This window comes from Semicossyphus pulcher, unplaced genomic scaffold (assembly GCF_022749685.1).
Source record: "Semicossyphus pulcher isolate SPU_LCO1_2020_fin unplaced genomic scaffold, fSemPul1.0.p SCAF_19, whole genome shotgun sequence".
In the NCBI taxonomy this organism is placed as follows: Eukaryota; Metazoa; Chordata; class Actinopteri; order Labriformes; family Labridae; genus Semicossyphus; species Semicossyphus pulcher.
Genome location: NW_027211692.1, coordinates 14,087,862 through 14,106,828, shown reverse-complemented (window position 1 = coordinate 14,106,828; position 18,967 = coordinate 14,087,862). Strand labels below are relative to the sequence as shown.

General features: G+C 41.6%; 2 protein-coding genes across 2 annotated transcripts; one reads left to right on the top strand and one right to left on the bottom strand.

Moving 5' to 3' along the window:
- The first annotated feature begins 328 nt into the window (after positions 1-328).
- mre11a (MRE11 homolog A, double strand break repair nuclease) lies at positions 329-6,843 on the top strand. Its single transcript, XM_069668863.1, has 20 exons — positions 329-367; positions 876-944; positions 1,140-1,272; positions 1,427-1,587; positions 1,696-1,783; positions 1,894-2,035; positions 2,152-2,266; positions 2,367-2,552; positions 2,644-2,815; positions 2,930-3,010; positions 3,900-4,029; positions 4,120-4,220; positions 4,333-4,503; positions 4,589-4,648; positions 4,728-4,902; positions 5,045-5,131; positions 5,346-5,410; positions 5,494-5,555; positions 5,693-5,789; positions 6,472-6,843. Exons 2-20 carry the CDS (start codon positions 925-927, stop codon positions 6,511-6,513), a joined length of 2,088 nt encoding a protein of 695 aa, XP_069524964.1. The 5' UTR covers positions 329-367; positions 876-924; the 3' UTR covers positions 6,514-6,843.
- A 742-nt stretch (positions 6,844-7,585) lies between these two features.
- On the bottom strand, positions 7,586-18,350 carry tmprss4a (transmembrane serine protease 4a). Its single transcript, XM_069668864.1, has 13 exons — positions 18,004-18,350; positions 12,043-12,097; positions 11,770-11,913; positions 11,445-11,597; positions 11,228-11,354; positions 11,023-11,142; positions 10,463-10,506; positions 10,013-10,175; positions 9,740-9,906; positions 9,448-9,543; positions 9,187-9,329; positions 8,911-9,063; positions 7,586-8,780 (listed from the first exon to the last, which is right to left on the bottom strand). The coding sequence occupies exons 1-13, from the start codon at positions 18,007-18,009 to the stop codon at positions 8,769-8,771; spliced, it is 1,383 nt and encodes a 460-aa protein (XP_069524965.1). The 5' UTR covers positions 18,010-18,350; the 3' UTR covers positions 7,586-8,768.
- Between the last annotated feature and the right edge of the window lie 617 nt (positions 18,351-18,967).

Below are 18,967 nucleotides of genomic sequence, written 5' to 3'. Positions count from 1 at the left end.
GTAAAAAGAAAACATCACTTGACAGGACGGAGACACACAACCAGGCTTTCTAATGGGTGTGATCCTTTTTGTCTCAGCCTCGCCCGTCACACTTGCCAAGCACTGAGCACCAAAGATTGTCTATGCTGAGCACGTACACGTAACAGAGACACAGTACGGCCGGTGCGCCTTTATTTATAAAACCAACGCACATCACTCGTTTCCCGGAAGTGTAGTTTCTCTTTAACGGGGACTCGGTAGTTTAGAACGGCGTTGCTTCAGAATGAAACTACAATACCTCTAAGCCATCTGTGAGGGGCGGGAACAGGAGTGCAAGACTTGCCGGGATTTTTAGGACAACCTCGCTCGTATTTGAGCTGCAGAAGAGGTGGGTAGAAAGCAATGTTTACCCTACGTTGTAGTGTATAGCACGTAAAACAAATATGTATTTAATGCTTAATAGACTTGGACAAGTTCGTTTTGTAACGTTAAATATAAGCTTAGTTCGTTTTAGCTATCACATTGATAACGTGTACTGAATGGTTTCTAGCATAACGTGGGTGCTAACCTAATGTAAACATCCTCGTAGTAACAGAGCTTAAGCTTAGACGTTACTGTTAGCTACTTCTTTACTAACTGTTCACTAGTTAGCTAGCTCTCATTTACTCAAGTTCACTGACTTTACTGACAACCGTGCTATATCGTATTCCTTAGCCCTTTAAATAACATTATACCATTAGTTTTATTAGTTTCAGTTTCATTAGGTTTTTATCAGTCACCCCGTGATACTTTTTTGCATCCCGGAAACTGGTTGAAACTGACACACGTTCGCTTTTGTGACTTCAATAACTGGTTCAGGGCTAATTGTAACTTGATTGTTTTTTGTGTGTGTGCAGGAAACCCTTTTTGCTGCCCACCTGTCAGGTGTAAACATCTCCCATCATCATGTCCTCAGAGAGCAGCTTGTGAGTCTGTTGAACTTAAACATTCTTAAACCCGATATATTCTGATTGTGCTGGTTGATTATCACCAAATACTCAGTATCATAAATAATCATTATATTCTGCTTACATACTGTCTTTGTACTGTTGTTCAGGTTCAGAATCACGTTATGTATGCTCTACTTGTTTTAGTTACTGAATTGTGTGTTTTTTGTCTAGGGATGACGAGGATACCTTCAAGATCCTGATCGCTACAGATATTCATCTTGGTTACCTTGAGAAGGATGCCATCCGTGGAAATGACTCTTATAGCACACTGAATGAGATCCTGAAATGTGCCAAGACAAATCAGGTACTTGGAAGTTCATCTATATGTGTATGAGGTTCAGAAAGTTGCGTGAACAGTAAATCAGATTCAGGAATATCTCCATCTGCTTGAAAAGACATCCCTAAGTCTACCTGTTTTTTATGCTCTCTGCTTTTTTTTCTTACTTGTTTGCTTGCAGGTAGATTTCATCCTGCTGGGTGGTGATTTGTTCCATGACAACAAGCCGTCCCGCCGATGCCTCCACAACTGCATCACGATGATGAGACGATACTGTATGGGAGACTCGCCCATACACTTCAACGTTCTCAGTGACCAGACCGTCAACTTCAACACCACACAGTCAGTTGAATGCTGCATTTGTGTTGAAACTGTAGCAAAGCACTATATTAATGTTGAATGAATGTCATATTAATGTTTACACATTCTGCATGTTTTGATGTCTTGTAGGTTTCCCTGGGTTAACTATCAGGATGAAAACCTGAACATCTCTATTCCTGTGTTCAGCATTCATGGTAACCACGACGACCCGACTGGGGTGAGTTGCTACTAGCATAAAAGATTGTTATAAGGAAAAAGACAATATATTCACACTCAAGTATGTGTCTTTTTTTTTTTTTTTTTTAATATTATGTTATCTTCCTCAAGGCTGAAGGTTTGTGTGCATTGGATCTGCTCAGTGCGTCTGGTCTTGTCAATCACTTTGGTCACTCCCACTCAGTGGAGAGGATAGAGATTAGTCCCGTCCTCATGCAGAAAGGCAGCACAAAGCTAGCCTTATACGGCCTTGGTAAGTGTGTGTTTTGTGTAACATTTGTCTGCATTCTCTCAGGATTAATAAAAATTGGTATCATTGTTTCAGTCTTAACTGTGTGTGGTTGTGTGTGTGTGTGTGTGTGTATGTAGGCTCTATCCCAGATGAGCGCTTGTACAGAATGTTTGTCAACAACCAGGTAACCATGCTTCGACCCAAAGAAGACCAAGATGAATGGTTTAACCTCTTTGCCATCCACCAGAACAGGTGTGTTGGGAGGGAAGAGCTGTGCATTTTAGTCACACGGTACCCAATGCCACCTCCTATTTATTGTTCTCTTTTCCCTCTGTGTTTTTTGTTTTTCTAGGAGTAAGCATGGACCCACAAACTATATCCCTGAGCAGTTCCTGGATGAGTTCCTTGACCTGGTAGTATGGGGTCATGAGCACGAGTGTTTAATAACCCCAACGAGAAATGAACAGCAGCTCTTCTATGTGACACAGCCCGGCAGCTCTGTAGCCACATCCCTGTCCCCTGGAGAGGCAACCAAGAAGTACAAATAGACACACACACGCACTTCCTCCGTATTCAGAGTGTTTTCTGATGTTTTGAAGTAGCTAAACCCCTCTGTTTGTGTGGATCAGGCACATAGGGCTGCTGAGGGTGAAAGGTCGTAAGATGAACCTGCAGAAGATTCCCCTGAAGACGGTGCGTCAGTTCTTCATCCAGGATGTGGTGCTGGGTGACTACCAAGACCTCTTCACAGCTGAGACACCTCAGGTCACAAAGAAAGTGGAGAACCTGTGCTTTGCAAAGGTAACTGATAAAAGTAAAAAAAATATACAGAGGCAGTTTTAAATCTATTCATATTAAGTAATATTACCCTTCTTGCCCCTCATTTCCTGTATATTTCTTTCTGATCGTCCGTAGGTCACAGAGATGTTAGAAGAAGCTGAAAGAGAACGACTCGGATGTCCGCTCACCCCAGAGAAACCTCTCATACGCCTGAGGGTAAGATAATGATAACAGTAATAATAATAATAAAATGTATTTATATAGCACTTTACTTAACAATGTTACAAAGTGCTTGACAGAAAGATAAAAGGGAAGCAGATGAAAAAGACAGATAAAAATACATTAGTTTACAGACAGTTAAAGACAGAAGATAAATTAAAGGAGCAGTTCGCCCCTGGAAAAAGCCACTGTCAGTCAAAGCCGGTGTTCTCTGTAATCGATAAAAGCAATAATATTTGAAATCGGCGCCATAGCTGTGGAGAAAGTTGTACAAACAGCTCGTGGTTTCGCCCATTCTACATTCCTACAACCCCCAGGGTGCATTGCGCCCCTCCCTCTGAAGGGAACGGGCCAGTGAGAGACGCTGGAGTGAAATACTACAGTTTTCCAGTCAAGGACGACGAGAATATACCAGTGGATTGTCTAAAAAATCTTTGGGTCTGCAGTCTACATTTCAAACCTGACAATTTTTAACGAGACATAACATCGGAGGCGGGTGTCCTAGATTGAGGAAGTGTAGTTTAGCAAGCTCCCTGGCCTCCGCCAGATGATGTGTTTTACTTAGTCTGGCAGTTGTTTTCCAGGGCCCATTGGAGAAGCGGATAGCATCCTTCAAAGGCACAGGGCGAAGTTGCTTTTTTTCCCCCTACCATAATGGCATTAGCTCCCCATAATAGCATGTTAGGACTGAGGTTGAAAATCAGCGGACTGGCCCTTTAAGAATTCATGAAAGCCTTCCTGTAAAAGGTTATAAGAGAGGATTTAAAAGAAGCTACAGATTTGGCCTGTCTTATTGTGACTGGCAGAGATGGATACTCATACAGGCGGTGCACACCCCTGATGTTCATGCTACGTTCAAATTCATTGTCTTCATTGCCTCCCCCAGGTGGACTACAGCGGGGGCTTTGAGGCATTCAACACAGCTCGGTTCAGTCAGAAGTTTGTGGACCGCGTAGCCAACCCGAAAGACATCATTCACTTTCTGAGACGGCGAGAGCAAAAGGAGGACATCAAAGGTCAGACACAGACGAATTACACTACCGTACCATAGATCGATCAATAAACAGTATTGCGTATTTAACATGTTTAAATCTTTATGATTTCAGATGAAGTCAATGTTGACTACAGCAAAATCTTAAAAACCACAGCAGTTGAGGGGCTGAGAGTGGAGGACCTTGTTAAGAAGTACTTTGAGACAGCCGAGCAGGTACTGTACAGATTCTGACTTCATTCACATCTTTACACGGTGTCATAAACTGTATTTGTATCTATTGTTTCTACTGTGTATTATTTTGAAAAGTGTGCGCGTATCTTGGCAGACGGTGCAGCTGTCCCTCCTGACCGAGCAGGGCATGGGCAAGGCCATCCAGGAGTTTGTCGACAAAGACGAGAAAGACGCCATCGAGGAGCTCATTTCTTACCAGTTAGATAAAACACAGCGTCACCTGCAGGCCAGAGGAGTAACCACAGAGCAGGACATAGACACAGAGGTAAGGGAGTGACCTCACATGGGAAGTAGGGGATATGAAGTTGATGTTTCATGTCATTTTAAGACTATGTTTCTTATGTTTTCAGATTCGGCTATTCAGGGACTCCAAAAAGAACACGACTGAGGAAGAAAATGACATCAAAGAAGTAAGTAATGTGTGTTCACACGGCCGAAATGTTGTGTTATCTATTTATTCTAACTGTCCGTGCTTTATCTCTTTCGCAGGCGATCAACAGAGCCAAAGCTCATCGTTTGGAGCGTGGCGATGAGCCTCTCGATCCAGCTATATTGGCTGACTTTGATGATGTTAATATGGACTCAGACGAAGACTCAGTACGTCCTCCCACAAGAGGCAGAGGGCGAGGAGGCAGAGGGCGGGGGAGTCGGGGAAGAGGGAGAGGTGAGGTCATCGAATGATTTGCCACAATAATGTGATGAAAAGGGGTTGCAGAGAGAAGTACATGGTGGTAAATAGATGTTCCAAAGGTTGCTCTGCAATGTATCATAAACCCTTGTTTTGAATTGTTTGTGTGTGGATGCAGGTGCAGCAGCCTCTGAACCAAAGCCAGCCGGTCGAGGACGCTCCCAGAAATCCTCAGCACCAACCCCAAGCAGAAGCATCATGCAAGGTAGGACGGTTTGAGATCCTGAGTGTGAGTGTGATCTAGAGACACACGTGATAATGTTTTATATCTGTCAGACTGAGGAGGCACAGGAAAGGTGCCAAAGTCTTATTTTATCAGTGTAATTTTATGTCTTCATCTCTCCTAGCTTTTTCTTTTTTCACACTGACTCCTCCTTTAATGTTTGTCTTCTTCATGTTCTTTATGCCTCATTCTTCAGCATTTCACGCTCCATCCCAGAGATCATCTCGGACTGGAGCCTCCAAATCTTACACAGCAGATGACGTAGGTTAAAAGGACAACACACATACATTAAATACACATAATATGTAAACTGTTCCAACCTCTACCTTGCTTTCCTTCGCCAGGTGACCATCGATGACTCAGATGAAGATATACCTGTAATGAAGACTACACGAACCCCTGCCAGGTAAGTTTGTTCTTGTCTACACTGTGGAGGTGCAGTCCTTCCAGAGAGAAACATATAGTAAAAAATTACAGTACATACATAAAATGTATGCTGTCTTTACCTCTCTCTCTTTTGGGTCTGTCTGTTTCTCACCACAGACCGGCATCGTCCTCGTCCTCCTTTTCTAAGTACAGCTCTCAGAGCCAGAGCCAGTCTTCTCGAGGAGTCGCATTTGATGACAGTGATGATGAGGAGGTAAAAACGACATCAGAGAAAATGATTCAGCATCTATCAGGAGTGCTGCGCTGCTTACATTACATTACATCTGTGCATAGTCAGATGACTATTTAATCAGGTTGTTATTAATTATTAATTACCGTAAAATCTGGAATATAAGTCACACCATAGTATAAGAGGCAGTCTGTTTTCGGGGGTATACCAGAGGGTAAAAAGGTTTTCTGTAGCTATTTATTAATAAAAACCTTTTTACAAATTATTTCAACACTATTTCAATTAATTTTTATTAATTTACACATTCAAAACACGCACAAATTACAGCCTACCATCTGTTTTCGCCATGTCGAGTTTGCAACCCTGGTAGTTACTGGTGCGCTAGGTAAGCGAAGCCTACGGTAAGGATGATTGTTGTGACGGTGGCGGTTGCACTGGCGATCATGGCGGCGCCTGTCCGTGATGAAGCTTTAGCTAGATTATAGAGCCATCGTCTGGGTTAAATACCATAACACAATAAAATACCTCTCTCTGCATTTTATGCTGGTATATTGGTCTGGTTATTTGTGTTACATTTCTAACAAAATGTATCCCACATAATCTTATTTTATATTTGCTCGCTAAAAAATGAACTTAAGTTGATCATCTAAATGTGGCTAAAGTTTGAATCCTTTTCACATCTTCATCACTTTTTTTCCTTGTACAGGATAACCCATTCAAGGCCCCCAGCCGTGGAGCACGGCGATAACCAGAAGTGCTTCTACACAGTTGGTTTGCCACTATCAGCACTATCACTAGCAAGGGATCTGCTGCAGCGTAGTTTTGAAGGGCTTCAATATGCATCTTCTATCATCACTCTTCTTATGTTTGCAATAAATAATTCGGTTAATCAGCTGCTGTTGCTTCAAATAATACTGTCCAATCAATCTGTTTGTGTAGTGTTGTAAGGTGAAGGTGGCTTGCTGTTTGTCTGTAGCCAGCAGCACCTGAACCTACCAACAGGTGGCGCACTTGTGCTGCTGTACATGAACGTTAGTGCTTGTTGGGGTTTGTCTATGGCCTTTGTAGTTCTCTGATATTCAGGATAAAATAAATGTTTTTTCATGTATAATCAAGTCTCTATTTTTGAATTATAGAACTGTGTCAAAGGTTGTGGTTTACCGTAATGCTATAGAAATAGCCTTGTCTTGATGTAATATGCCTCTTAAAGAAGTAAAGATAAGGTGACACTATCTAATGGAGCTTACAGAGAAGTACGGTACTTTGCTAAATATGGAAAAAAAGACACATAGGCTTTTGGCCCTCTGTCCTCTGCTATGAGATAAAGATTGTTACTTTTTTAGGGGCCCTATGCTAGAACCAATGCACCTGGAGCCCCATACTTTTCTCCTCGTCCTCTCCCCCCAGCAGTTCATATGATAGAAATGTAAGGTGTGTAAGGAGAATGTTAAAGGTGTAAAATAGGTCTTATAGGAAATTACATCTGTCCACCAAAGGGGGAAGAATCAGCTTTTGTTGGATTAAAAAACTTTGTGCATTGCATTGATCAAAATTACACCTTGTCATTTAAAGGCATGCTCCACCGATCGCATCTGAAACTTGAGCTGTAATTGTCATCCGATCCTTTCAGTTCACAGTTTATATAACGATTTACATAAAAATCTGTTCCCCGTCACTCCTTTTGTTAACTTTGGGGTCGCGGGGTGTGTGCCCGGAAGGAGGAAGACATTGAAAGGAACGAGGAAAGATCCAGTTTCCAGCACAGACACTTTACAGGATTATGAAGTCAGTGAGGTGACAGAACAATTGTTCTGGTGCCAAGTTAGAGACAAAGGTCTTTATTTCATGTACAACCTATTTACAGTTATATAAAATCCACAACACGTACCGTATATACAGCCAAATGAAAACATTGAGAGAAACGCTGCTCATGTCCAACTAAACAATTATATACAGTATAATACAAAATGCTTAAGTATTATTCCTAAATTCAGAAGTGTTTGTTTAAGTGTTACTTTGTGTGGGCATCTATAGACCAGAAAATGTTTTCTTTTTCTTTGCTACAAAAGGAATGATTACTTAAAAATAAGGATGCAATTTTAAGATTTTACCTGAGTGCACAATTTACAAAATATACTCACACCTTACGTTTTCTGGCCATGGTTTGAGTTTTCTAAAGGTTCACTGCCGCATATCTGATTGCACTTTGAAACTCAATGTGGAGGCACTACGAACACATAACAGTGTGATTTAAGTTAAGAGCTCAGCACATCGAATCATCTGCACATACACTGAGGTCAAGTAATTCCCACTGTCCACTTAAAGTGCTCGAATTGTAGAAGGCAAGCTCACCATTGGCACTGTAAAAAGGTGCATTGGTCCTTTAATAGGCACATTCACATCAGATCAACTGAATCAGCACCGTATGCATTGAACTCACTTACATTAGTAGTATTAACCTGAGGGTTTACACTGACTTTTTCCTAGCATTAGTATAGCACAGGTTTACCCCGCCTGTCGCATGTCTTTACCATATGAACCCTCACATCACACTGCACACCTAAAGTCAGCACACAGTAATCTAGTTAGTTATGTCCACAGTCTGTCAGTCCAGAAGAAATGGAAGTGATCAAATATTCTATTTACATTTTATATTGTTCCTATTTCAAAAGCACACGAATCAGTGAATTGTCCTAACACATCCCAGACTGGCCTGTGACACACAACGACATAAATAAGCTCGTCCCTGAGATAAGAACCTGAAATGGCAAAAACAACACCTGAAATAAGTCTGTATGAAAAGTGTGTGTGTGTGTACGTGCAGTGTTTTGGCATTATGGCTGTTTAACAGTCTGCGAACGATTTTGATCTCCCTCTTTCTCCCTTTCTGTCTCCCATTTTCCGTCAACCGCATTGAAACAATAGCTTTGTTTTAGCTTCACAGTTCTTCCCAGGTTGACCGAACCGGAGTTCTTTGGTGGCTGCTCGTCATGATGGAGGATCTCAGGGGTTTTTCTGGAAGGAATAAGCAAAAAGTTGTCTATAGTTAGTGTTTTGGTGAATAAACTTAACTCCAGCTCAAGTGGAAATACGAAAACCAAAGTAAGTAGTAGTAAGTTAGCAGTGTTGTTGCGCTGTAGCCTACCTCAATGACCGTATGAATCCAGTTAAGCATCTCGTCCACGCTGCTGTAGACGCCTGGCCTTCTCTCACGGGCACAACCATAGCCCCAGCTCACCACTCCTACCAGATGCCACTGAGCGGAGGTAAAGTACACTAACGGACCACCGCTGTCCCCCTGGGATTAAAAAAAACAAAACATTTTTTCATAAAGTCAATACGGGACTTTAAAATACTATTTACATACAAAAACATTTGTCTTTCTTGATCAATATTGATTGTAACTTAAACCAGTGTTTACCTGGCAGGCGTCTATTTTCCCCTCAAGAAAACCAGCACAGATCATCCTCTGGGTTATCATACCACCATACACTGGGGGGCTGGCGCACTTGGCCCGATCGATCAGAGGGATTGCGGCCTTCTGGAGTGAAGGAGAAACGTTACCTGAAGACAGAACAAGGATTCAGTGTTTGAGTTATAGAGGTAACTTCAGAGAAGTTGTCTTTTCTTCTGTACAAGCGGGCAGTTCAGAATTATGAGAGCTAGTGTGTCGATTCCTCACCGTTTTCCTCCAGGTATCCCCAGCCAGTCACAGTCATGATGGCTCCAGCAGTAAGGCCAAAGGCTTTAGGAGGTAGACAAACCGGCCTGCGAGCCACTGAAAGACAAGAGCAGTTCTTATCATAGCTGTCATAGCTTTGGAAGTGAAAGTTATCCAGTGATAATACACAATCAACTTGCTATTTGGCACATACACCACTAGAGGACAACAGAGTAAAGCTTACTGAATATACAATATGTCTTTACTTTTTCTTACAGGGACTGATGAGGTTTAATTTTTTTTAAAGTCTAACCTCCCAAGCTGATTGGGCTGCTGAGTCTCATCATTGCTATGTCATAGTCGTTTCGTGCTGCATTGTAGTCTCCGTTCAATATGATCCTGTCCACGTAGGAGCCTCCCAGTGTGCCCATGTATGTCCGGCCTGACACCACTCTCCAGCCACTCAGCTCCTTCTTACTGCTGTAAGGCCCAAAAGAAGAGAGCATGAAGGAAGTGTGAGCAAGCGTTTATGTGGTAACCACAAAGGAAACTCGTAGGAAAGGCTTCAAATGGAGACTATACTGACCCAGCAAAGCAGTGGGCAGCAGTGACAACCCAACTTGGTGACACCAGTGTGCCTCCGCACGTATGTCGGCCTCCCTGCTGCAGGCTCACCTGCCAGGGCCAGTCCTCGATGAGAGCATCTTTGCCCCCGACAATGCGGTCCTGAGAGCCCACCTGCCCACAGTCTGATAAACAAAGTTATGTTGTTAAATCAAAACATCATTTCATTTCACACTAACTTATTTTGTCTTTTTTAATTGAAACACTTCAGACATTTTATTGTTTCCTTCGCAACTCTTTGTTTTAAAGAAAGAAGAACTACTCTGTCATGTGATGCTGAGAAAGGATTTTCCCGCTTCCTACAGACTTGTACGGGCCTGTTAGTGCGAAACTGTATGTCATCTTCTCGCCTAGATAAATACGACAAACTATGTTGATGACGGTGGCTGCTTTTCTAAATATATAAACTCACCTGAACAGGACAAAGATACCACAGATCCGGATCTGCATGCTCCGCTGTATGGGGGAAAAAAGGGAGTTTCACATTTAACAGAAATGGCCACACAATTAGTGAAACAGACAACATACACAGTCAAATGTTGACCTAACTTCCCCCATGCTGAATTTTCCCCCTGTTTCAGTCCTGCCCTGAAATAAAACATCTGTCTGTTTTGTTTGCTTTCATAGAGACTTGAAGAGAAAGGGAACAAAAACTGTGGAGTTTTTTGCCTTTTAGGAACAGAAACCATGAGAAAATGCACCGTCTGATTCAAACAAGAAAGGAGGGGGAAGGAAAGTAGAGGAAAGGTTTAAAGATAAACAAGAGAGAGAGCAGAAGTGGAGATTACAAAGAGGAATATAAAGACATTTACGGTGTCCTTAAAACTATTTTTAAAAGCAACAGCACAGTCAGATTTTCCTAAACACCACTGATTGGATGGATGATGTCAGATGTGTGTAGCAGTGACAAATAGTGCAGTCATTGTGAGGTTTCACAGTTTGTTTTTCCTCTTTGATGACAGCCTTCCTCACCGGTCAATGGTAGCCTGATGTAAGGGTGTGGTCGTAGTCCCAGGCCTGACAGCTGTGAACGGTCCACTTTTCATGGAAGACATTAAATTGCTCACTGAGACTTTGCTGCTACTAGGCTTACTGTAAGACAGAAGGAGGATCATGTAAGGCCTTTTTAAACAAATTAAATTTTCTACACTATAATCCTTTGCTGATGTAAACTCACTTTGTGTATCCCAGTTGTTTACATGCTGTCTGAGTGTGTTGCTGGGTCCAATCGTCACTACACACACTCCGCCAACCTGCGCCGGCACTATACACCTGCAGGACATAACTGCTCGACGTGAGACGCACTGAAGGAAGAATGGCACAGAGAGGATGATTAAACCTTTGCTTTTGTGTCTGCAATGATGAAGTGAGGAATAATTTGTTGTTTGATTTACCGGGAAAGGTTGTGTTGACTTTAAAGCTTGAAACACAAGTTAGTTCATCCTCCCCTCCTGCACAGTCATCTTTTCCGTCACAGGTTTCTGCTAACGGGATGAACTTAAATGAACGCTTGCAGAAGAAGTATTTGGTTTCAATCAGCTTTTTAACTGGTGGGGAAAGGAGGAAGAGAAGCAAGAACACAGGTTAGAACAGATGACAAGTCCTGTCATGAATTTACACCATCGGAAACTATCCAGGCAGTGAAGGCTGATGGAAATGTGATGCCACCCTGCAGTGTTTCCTAAAAGGAAGAAACTGCTTTCAGGAATTGTGACTCACTGAAGAATCCAGCGGTGGCAAGTATGCCCAGTAACACCACAACTGAAATGATAGTCAGCAGCACTTTCTTCCTCTTAGAGGCCTTTTCCTTCTGGGTCTTTGGAGCCGTCATGGGCCTTCTCTTGCGGCCTGGTCTTGGAAACACTGGGAGGAAGAGGGAGGAAACACACAGAAAGATAGACTGAGAAACATCAAGGATGCAATATCAGAAAAGGGAGAGCACAGAGAAGAAAAAACACATGAACACAAAACAACCACCAATGGAAAGCTTACCTGTCTTCCCAGGACTCAACGGTCTCGTGCTATCCTCAGGCACCTGGACGATCGTCTGAAGAAAGAAAAACGAAGTTACGTGAGACAAAGTGAACACAGGTGTTGAAACAACAGCGTGTACTGCAAAGCTTAAGAGAAAATACAGTGTGAAAAAACAGTGTGTGTCTATGTGGAGGTGGAGGTTTGTGATTGGGTAATTTTGTTTGCAGGCTGCCATGCAATTATCCGAGCTTCCTTATCCACTTGCATATGACCATAACTGTTTACTTTCATGTGATATGTTGTTCAAATACATGTGTCTATCTCTCCCTTTATAAAAAATGGTAGAAAAATAGAGAACTTGACCAATGTGTACAATAGGTGCATAGTATAATGCATATCCTCAGTAGAATTTCAGATCATATTGCACACATGGAACATAGTGTGCCACTATGAGTTGTCACGTTACACCCATGTACATTACATTCTATATGCTGCAGGCTCTTCCCATATTCTGTTATCAATCAGACCCCACTGGGAAAGTGATAGACACTGAATGAACAGCCCCATTGGGTGTAGCGTGGCAGGGTCCATTGGGACCCAGGGAGTCTCACAATTAAATGCAACTGATATGGAGGAGACAGTACACAATGTGTTGAAGGGTGGTATAGAGAGAGAGGTGGCCGCCCTGCGACCACAGAAACACTGTTAAAATCTCAAGTATCCTTAGGTAAGATGTCAGCATTATCCCTGTTGCATAATTGCAGACAGTACATTTCAGTCCATAGGATTTACTTATATCCAAATACAACTGAAAGATTATCCAAAGATGTGGTTTCCAAAGGGTGAATGAGCATTTAACATCTAACAATGAAAATGCTCTTAAGGATTAGGCACACGATGTTAAGCAGACTATAGGTTTCAGGTTATGTTAGTTAAACCATTCAAACTATGACCTGATCTGGCGAAAATTACAAAGGTATGTGTAAACAGCAGTAGACGGTGTGCACAAGTCTTACAAGTTACAGTACGGTTTATCTACCACTCACGGGTGACCAATTGAGCACAAACACCTAGATTCAGTCTTAAAGTGTTTTTAGAATTTAAAATTAAGTTTGAACATGCAACTTCTGGTTTTACTTTGTAATTACTATTTTCAGCAACGTTAACGTCTTGTTTGGAGGTCACTTTGTTCCTACCGTGTAGTTTGATGATCAGTTTCTTTCTCTGGAACGACTAGTATTGTTTGCTCGGCGCCGGGGGTGTACTAGTGGGGACGCCTCTATCAAAATGGAAAATATACGACTCCGGTTAAGGATTTTTTTTTGTCAATTGTGTCTCCTTTGCTGGTTAGCATACACTAACATTGTTTAGAGTTGGAGGGATAGTACTAACGCCGCGGCCTGAGGGTGAGGACTTTTATTTTGAAGGGCTGCGTCGAGCAGTCAACGAGGCTACGGGGTGAACGTTAAGCTGCTAGCCGGGTGAAGAGACGGCTACGGCATTGGAGGGGGGGAAAAAGTTCCACTTTGCGCACTTCCTGTCGTTGTAACCCAGCTGTCAGTACAACATCAGAATGAAAGCAGGTATTTATACGTTTTGTCACTGTCATTTCGTTTATATTCGATTCTACCTTTACCTACCTACTTTTGTATGGATTATTAGTATATTTGTTAAAGATACCCGCTAATCTGACCGTTTTTTTCTGTTTGTTATAGACACGTCATCCGTTGCCAGATCTTATCGTTAATGACACTATGGCAACCCGTTGGAATGTTTCACGTGCGCTGTAGCCGTCGCTGCTTAAAGTCCCTACTATCTAGCGGTTGACATTTAGTTAGTGCCTCTAAAGCTGACTTTGTCAAACCACAATGTTTAGTTACCATTTCTACATGTGCTGAATTCAGAATATATGACGGACGGGCTTTGTTCCTCTTTTCATATAGTTGAAGACCTGGCAAATAGGGGATTCATTTGGTCACTTTGGGGTAGTGGAAAGTTGTGAACACAAAGTTGAAACATTATCTTTTAAGTTCAAGTTGTGAGCAAACAGCTGCTTATCTACACTGACAACAGTTACAAATAAATATTAGCTTGCAAAAATGTAAGTCCATTTCTCTTTGGACTTACATTTACATGGCTTGGTTGTGGGTCTTTTCCAACTCCTACGGAATACCTGTCTATGTATAGCTGCTAAATGCTACACTGTGTTAACCAGCTAGCTAGTTGCTAAGTGTGTCTGTCTGTTCTTTTGTTTTGAGCAATAAGTGCATAGTGAACCTTATCACTGAAAACAGCTGCCTGCTGCATGAGAAAACAACACAATGGGAGTGGTAAGTGAACCAAAACACACTTCCTAAAAACACCCAAAGTGTGTGTGTGTGTGTGTGTGTGTGTGTGTGTGTTAACCCCTACATTTAAACTACTGTAGACCTCATGCAGAATTTTACTTCAGACAGACTTCCCTGCAGTTGTTTAAAAGACTCCCTGATAAGTTCTCAATATCTCTATTTTCATTGACTGACCTTTTTGTTTCTTTTTATGAAACAGTCACAATTTAGTTTGATTCACATGATGGGAATCACCAGAGGCCCAATGACCTGACCTGCTTAAAAAGAAAGAGCTTTTTTCAAAAAAGAAAAAGAAAAATCTGAATTTGCAATAGTACAGTAATAATTCAGATAACATATTATATGTTATATCTATAATATTGATACTTCCATGTATCAGTACAATATCGCCAGGCAAAATATTGCAATACTATACTACATTGATTCTTTTCCCCCTACTCTCACAGATGTGCCCTCAAAATCTTTAAAAAAGGCTGTAGCTTCTGGCAGAATTTGGACAAAACTAATAACCGAATACCTACTAATTAATCAATCTAATAACAAATTCTTATTTGCCGAGGTCATCTGTTTTGAGGCGCTATCATTTTCTCTCACTTCATCTCCTGGAAGATTGTGTAGCATGTTTGCTGGTTTTCATCACAGTTCAATACAAGTCATCCTGTAGCTCAGTAGCTCATGTAACTGTTAACTTTGGAGGACTTCAGCAGATGGTATTTGGTTACTGACTGTTGGTTTTGAAGAGCACTTTCGTCTACCTGCTGTTTTTTCTTTGTCTTGTCTCAAAGCTTTCCATTCATTGTTTGAATAATATACATACTGTATGTGTTAGCTGATACTTTAAAAAGAAACATCTAGCTTATAATATTTGATTACAAAATATGAAATTTCCAACACCATAGCTAAACAAATCAGCTGAAAAGAACCACTAATATATATTCTTATTTTCACTTCCTCTTTTAAGCACAGGGTGAATTCCCTTTTTGCTTTTTGCATATTTCTTTGGTGCCATACTCATTCTGCTATAGCTCCTTAATTAAAGACAATGGTTAAATTTGATGGTAGAGAGGTTTTTGATGCGCCTGAGTCAAATATGAGTGACCTGAAAGTAGACAGACTCTGTGAAGAGAGAGGGAAGAATGTTGTTGGGCAGGTTTTTTTTTTGGAAAGGGTGCTTTGCTATGAATCATGCTGACTTAGAAACAGCCTGAGAAATTGTCATATAAGCCAACAATTAAAACTGTCACGTCCAGCATGTATCTGAAAAATTGCTTACGCCAAATAATAAGACACCTTATTCTTCACTCCACAAAGCGTTGCATCAGAAATCTCTCAGATTTCTCTTCACATTGAAACGAGGGTTACACCTGTGTGCAATAAGCCCTTGAGCACTTAGGTGTGTAACACTAGATATGTGCTCAACTATAGTAAAAATGCTATTTTGTGTCAGCTAATTGGTTTATAGCCATATACTTTTCACTTTACGTAACAAGATGTATTGTTTCCATCCATGTGTAGTTCAAATTCTCTCTGGATTTGAATTGGAATTGGAAAAGAGAGTGCAAATTTATACACCTTTCACTTTTGGAGGCAGTGCGCACACCACCATGATGCAAATATTAGCAGTGAATTCATTGAGATGAACCGTTTTTGACAGTTTAGGTGCAGTTGTTCCATTGTAGAAAAAGAGGGTGCGAGCAATCCTAAAGGAATTAAGCGGCATTAAACCTCAAAGGGTTTAGAGTATTGCGGAAAACATGATGGAAACAAGGTATTAGTGTTTTTTACATCTGTTCATTTGAGGAAGTTCATAGTTTTCTTCCTGTTTTCTGACATTTAGTCTCTCCAATGCAGGGGAAGCTTCAGTGGAGTCACATGCTTCATGTATGTCGTGATAAAGTTGTCAAAAGTATTGCTACCTTACTGATGACACATTTTAGCATTAATGATCTGAATCTCTTTCCATTGCACGTCGTCACATTTTCTTATTAATATACAAACTTTTCCACCTGCCCCTAATGTAACTGAGCAATATTTCAGTTGAACTTGCATAATAGCGACCCCTCTCTGTAAACTAATGTTCTGATTTATATAATAGCCAATAAATACACCCCCCCCCAAAAAAGTCACTTACTCATCATGATGGCAGAAACCATGTGAGAAACAAAGGTAGCAGAAATTAGGTCATCAACACCTTGTGTTATGCAGTATGAACTTAAAAATGAGAGAGGATTAAAGTCAGGAGGAATGAGACGGCACACAAACCTGGTTAACCAGAAAGACTGAAGAAAGTTCTGTGGCCAAGAATGGACGAGCACATAAAAGAAAATACAAGTTCCGTTAAGTCCCAGCATGACGTGATGATAGTTTCAACTGGCAAATATAAAGGTAATTATTGTTACCATGACTACATCAACTGTTTTATGAGCTGGATCATTACCCAACTATGTCTACCTCAGATATCCCGCTACGGCAGTAAGTCAGACTGGCCCATACGGTGGATTCAGCAAGGTGAAGAGAACTGCATCCACTTCTGCTCCAGCAACAAAGCATAACTGGGTCAGTCTTAACATATGAAAGCCGTGACATGGTAAACCTTTTGTTCGGCTGAGGTGTTCCGCTCGCAGCTTCTCTGCTTCTTTGGATTATGTTCCCCTCAACTGAATCATTCACAATAGGGCTTTTAAGAAGCTCTGAGTGACACGTTGGTGGAGCTTTAACCAAAGGCAGAGATCTAGACCAGTGCAGTCCACACATGTTTGGATAATTAACAAGCACGTGTATGTGGGAAGAAGTGCTCACTGTATTGGAGCTCGGAGCTAAAGTGGCGCTAGCTTGTTTCTAGGTGCTTGTTTTTAAGATAAGGTTTCCTTCAGTGTACTTTGTTCACAAGGTTTTTTACAAGAAGAGAAATTATCCACACGGGTCCCCTCTCTCCAAAATTTAACAAAAGTGGCGATTAAAGACTAAGAAAAACGTTCGGTAGAGCTTCATGGACTGCAAGGTGAAATGCCGCTAACTTAAGGGAAGTCTTTTTCTCTGATAAGATAAGATCCAGACATCAGATGTCTAACATCCTTCATCTGATAAAAAACAGACTACAAACAGTAAGAAAGTAGTCTTTTGAAGGCAGTTACAGAAATTCTGCTAAATGCGTCACGTAAGTAAAATATGAAACTCATGTGGGCTGATGTGGGAATCTGGTGTTTGCCCATGCTGTAATTTGTGGAACAAATAGTCAAAGCTTTGTATTCAACTGTCAAACACGATTTAACTTACAAAATCCTGAGTCACTAAAAAAGTTTCTACCTGCACCAGAAGCTGCCACTGATCACACACCTTTGATAAGATACCATATATGAAGCACAAGGATGTGCTGCCGTTTAGTTTCAGATAACATTTCCAACATGCAAAACACAGCTAGAGTTATGAGCCAGTATACGACAGGAACTGGTTTAGCAAAAGAAAGCAAACACAGAGTTGGTATTCCTGCTTGTCTTAGTACCACAGTAAAGTAACAATCACTTGCAAATACAGCGAAGAGGGTATTCAAATGGGCCCTCCAATGCAAACCTGTGACCTGACGTGCCACCCTCTCAATAAACATGTTTATTTGACTTCCAGTTGCACTCACCCACATGATGTAGTTGCCTTTCTTGTTAAGGCCCAGATGCAGCTCACCTGACACGGAGCACCGAGTAAACACTTCCCTTCCTCCCTGGAGGTGGGACTCCCGAGTAACTCGCTTGCTATCCCCTGTACGTCCTTCGTCCTCTGCCCCTCACCGTCCTCTAACTGGCTGAAACTTCAAACTAGTTTGATTCAGTCTCTCTGTCTTTTTTCTCCCTCCCCTTTTCTTTCTACAATAGTGTAACTGAATCTGTCTTTAAGGGTGCTGGATTTGCCCCCTCTTTGAATCCCCAAGGCTGTAATGAAGATTCCTGGAGTGTAGTGTTGTGTTTGGACGCGCCGCCGATTCAGAGAAAGATGTTTTTGAATGGCCAAGCCCTGCTCTCAAAACAAAACAGAACTAAAATATTCCAGGTAACCTGATACTTAAACCCTCCTCCATCCGTCGTTCTGTGTCTCTCCCTACCTGTGTGCCTCCCTCAGTTTTGTCCCTCCTCCCACACATCCTCCCACTTCAGACTTTATTTTAAACCCCCTGGACATAAACACACCTCTTTTTTTGACCTCTCTTGTGTCCGATAGTCCTTAGCTCCCCTCCAGTGCCTCTTTGCATCTCAAATGTTACCCAAACATACTACCACATAGCCATAAAAACTCAATGCAAAAACAGACATGTACATAAACACAAAACACACAACATCAGGTAAAGAGCGTTGTTTTGTGTGGGTAGTAACTTGCCCTGAGGCTAAGGTGTGGGTCCTTTTAAACCTGTATTGTTTTGACAGAAAGTTGGTATCAGTCAGATGTTTCTTTCTCACAAATTGTGACTCATGTCATGCCATGTCTTCTTACAGTAGAGAAACCGAGAATGACAAATACACTCATTGACGTACAGAAATCTAACGCCATGCTTGTGGCGTTGAGGCAGTACATTAGCAGAGCTGTGCTTTGAGCTTAAAGAGGACATA

What these genes read in the sequence shown, in the direction of transcription:
- tmprss4a (XM_069668864.1), bottom strand. An exon ending in CATCAGGCTACCATTGACCG is followed by an intron (nt 10,507 to 11,022) that starts GTGAGGAAGGCT and finishes TCCCCCATACAG; the next exon opens with CGGAGCATGCAGATCCGGAT. An exon ending in GCTGCCCACTGCTTTGCTGG is followed by an intron (nt 9,907 to 10,012) that starts GTCAGTATAGTC and finishes TGGGCCTTACAG; the next exon opens with CAGTAAGAAGGAGCTGAGTG.
- mre11a (XM_069668863.1), top strand. Translation starts at nt 925, where the DNA reads ATGTCCTCAGAGAGCAGCTT. An exon ending in ATGTCCTCAGAGAGCAGCTT is followed by an intron (nt 945 to 1,139) that starts GTGAGTCTGTTG and finishes TTTTTTGTCTAG; the next exon opens with GGATGACGAGGATACCTTCA. An exon ending in GCTAGCCTTATACGGCCTTG is followed by an intron (nt 2,036 to 2,151) that starts GTAAGTGTGTGT and finishes GTGTGTATGTAG; the next exon opens with GCTCTATCCCAGATGAGCGC.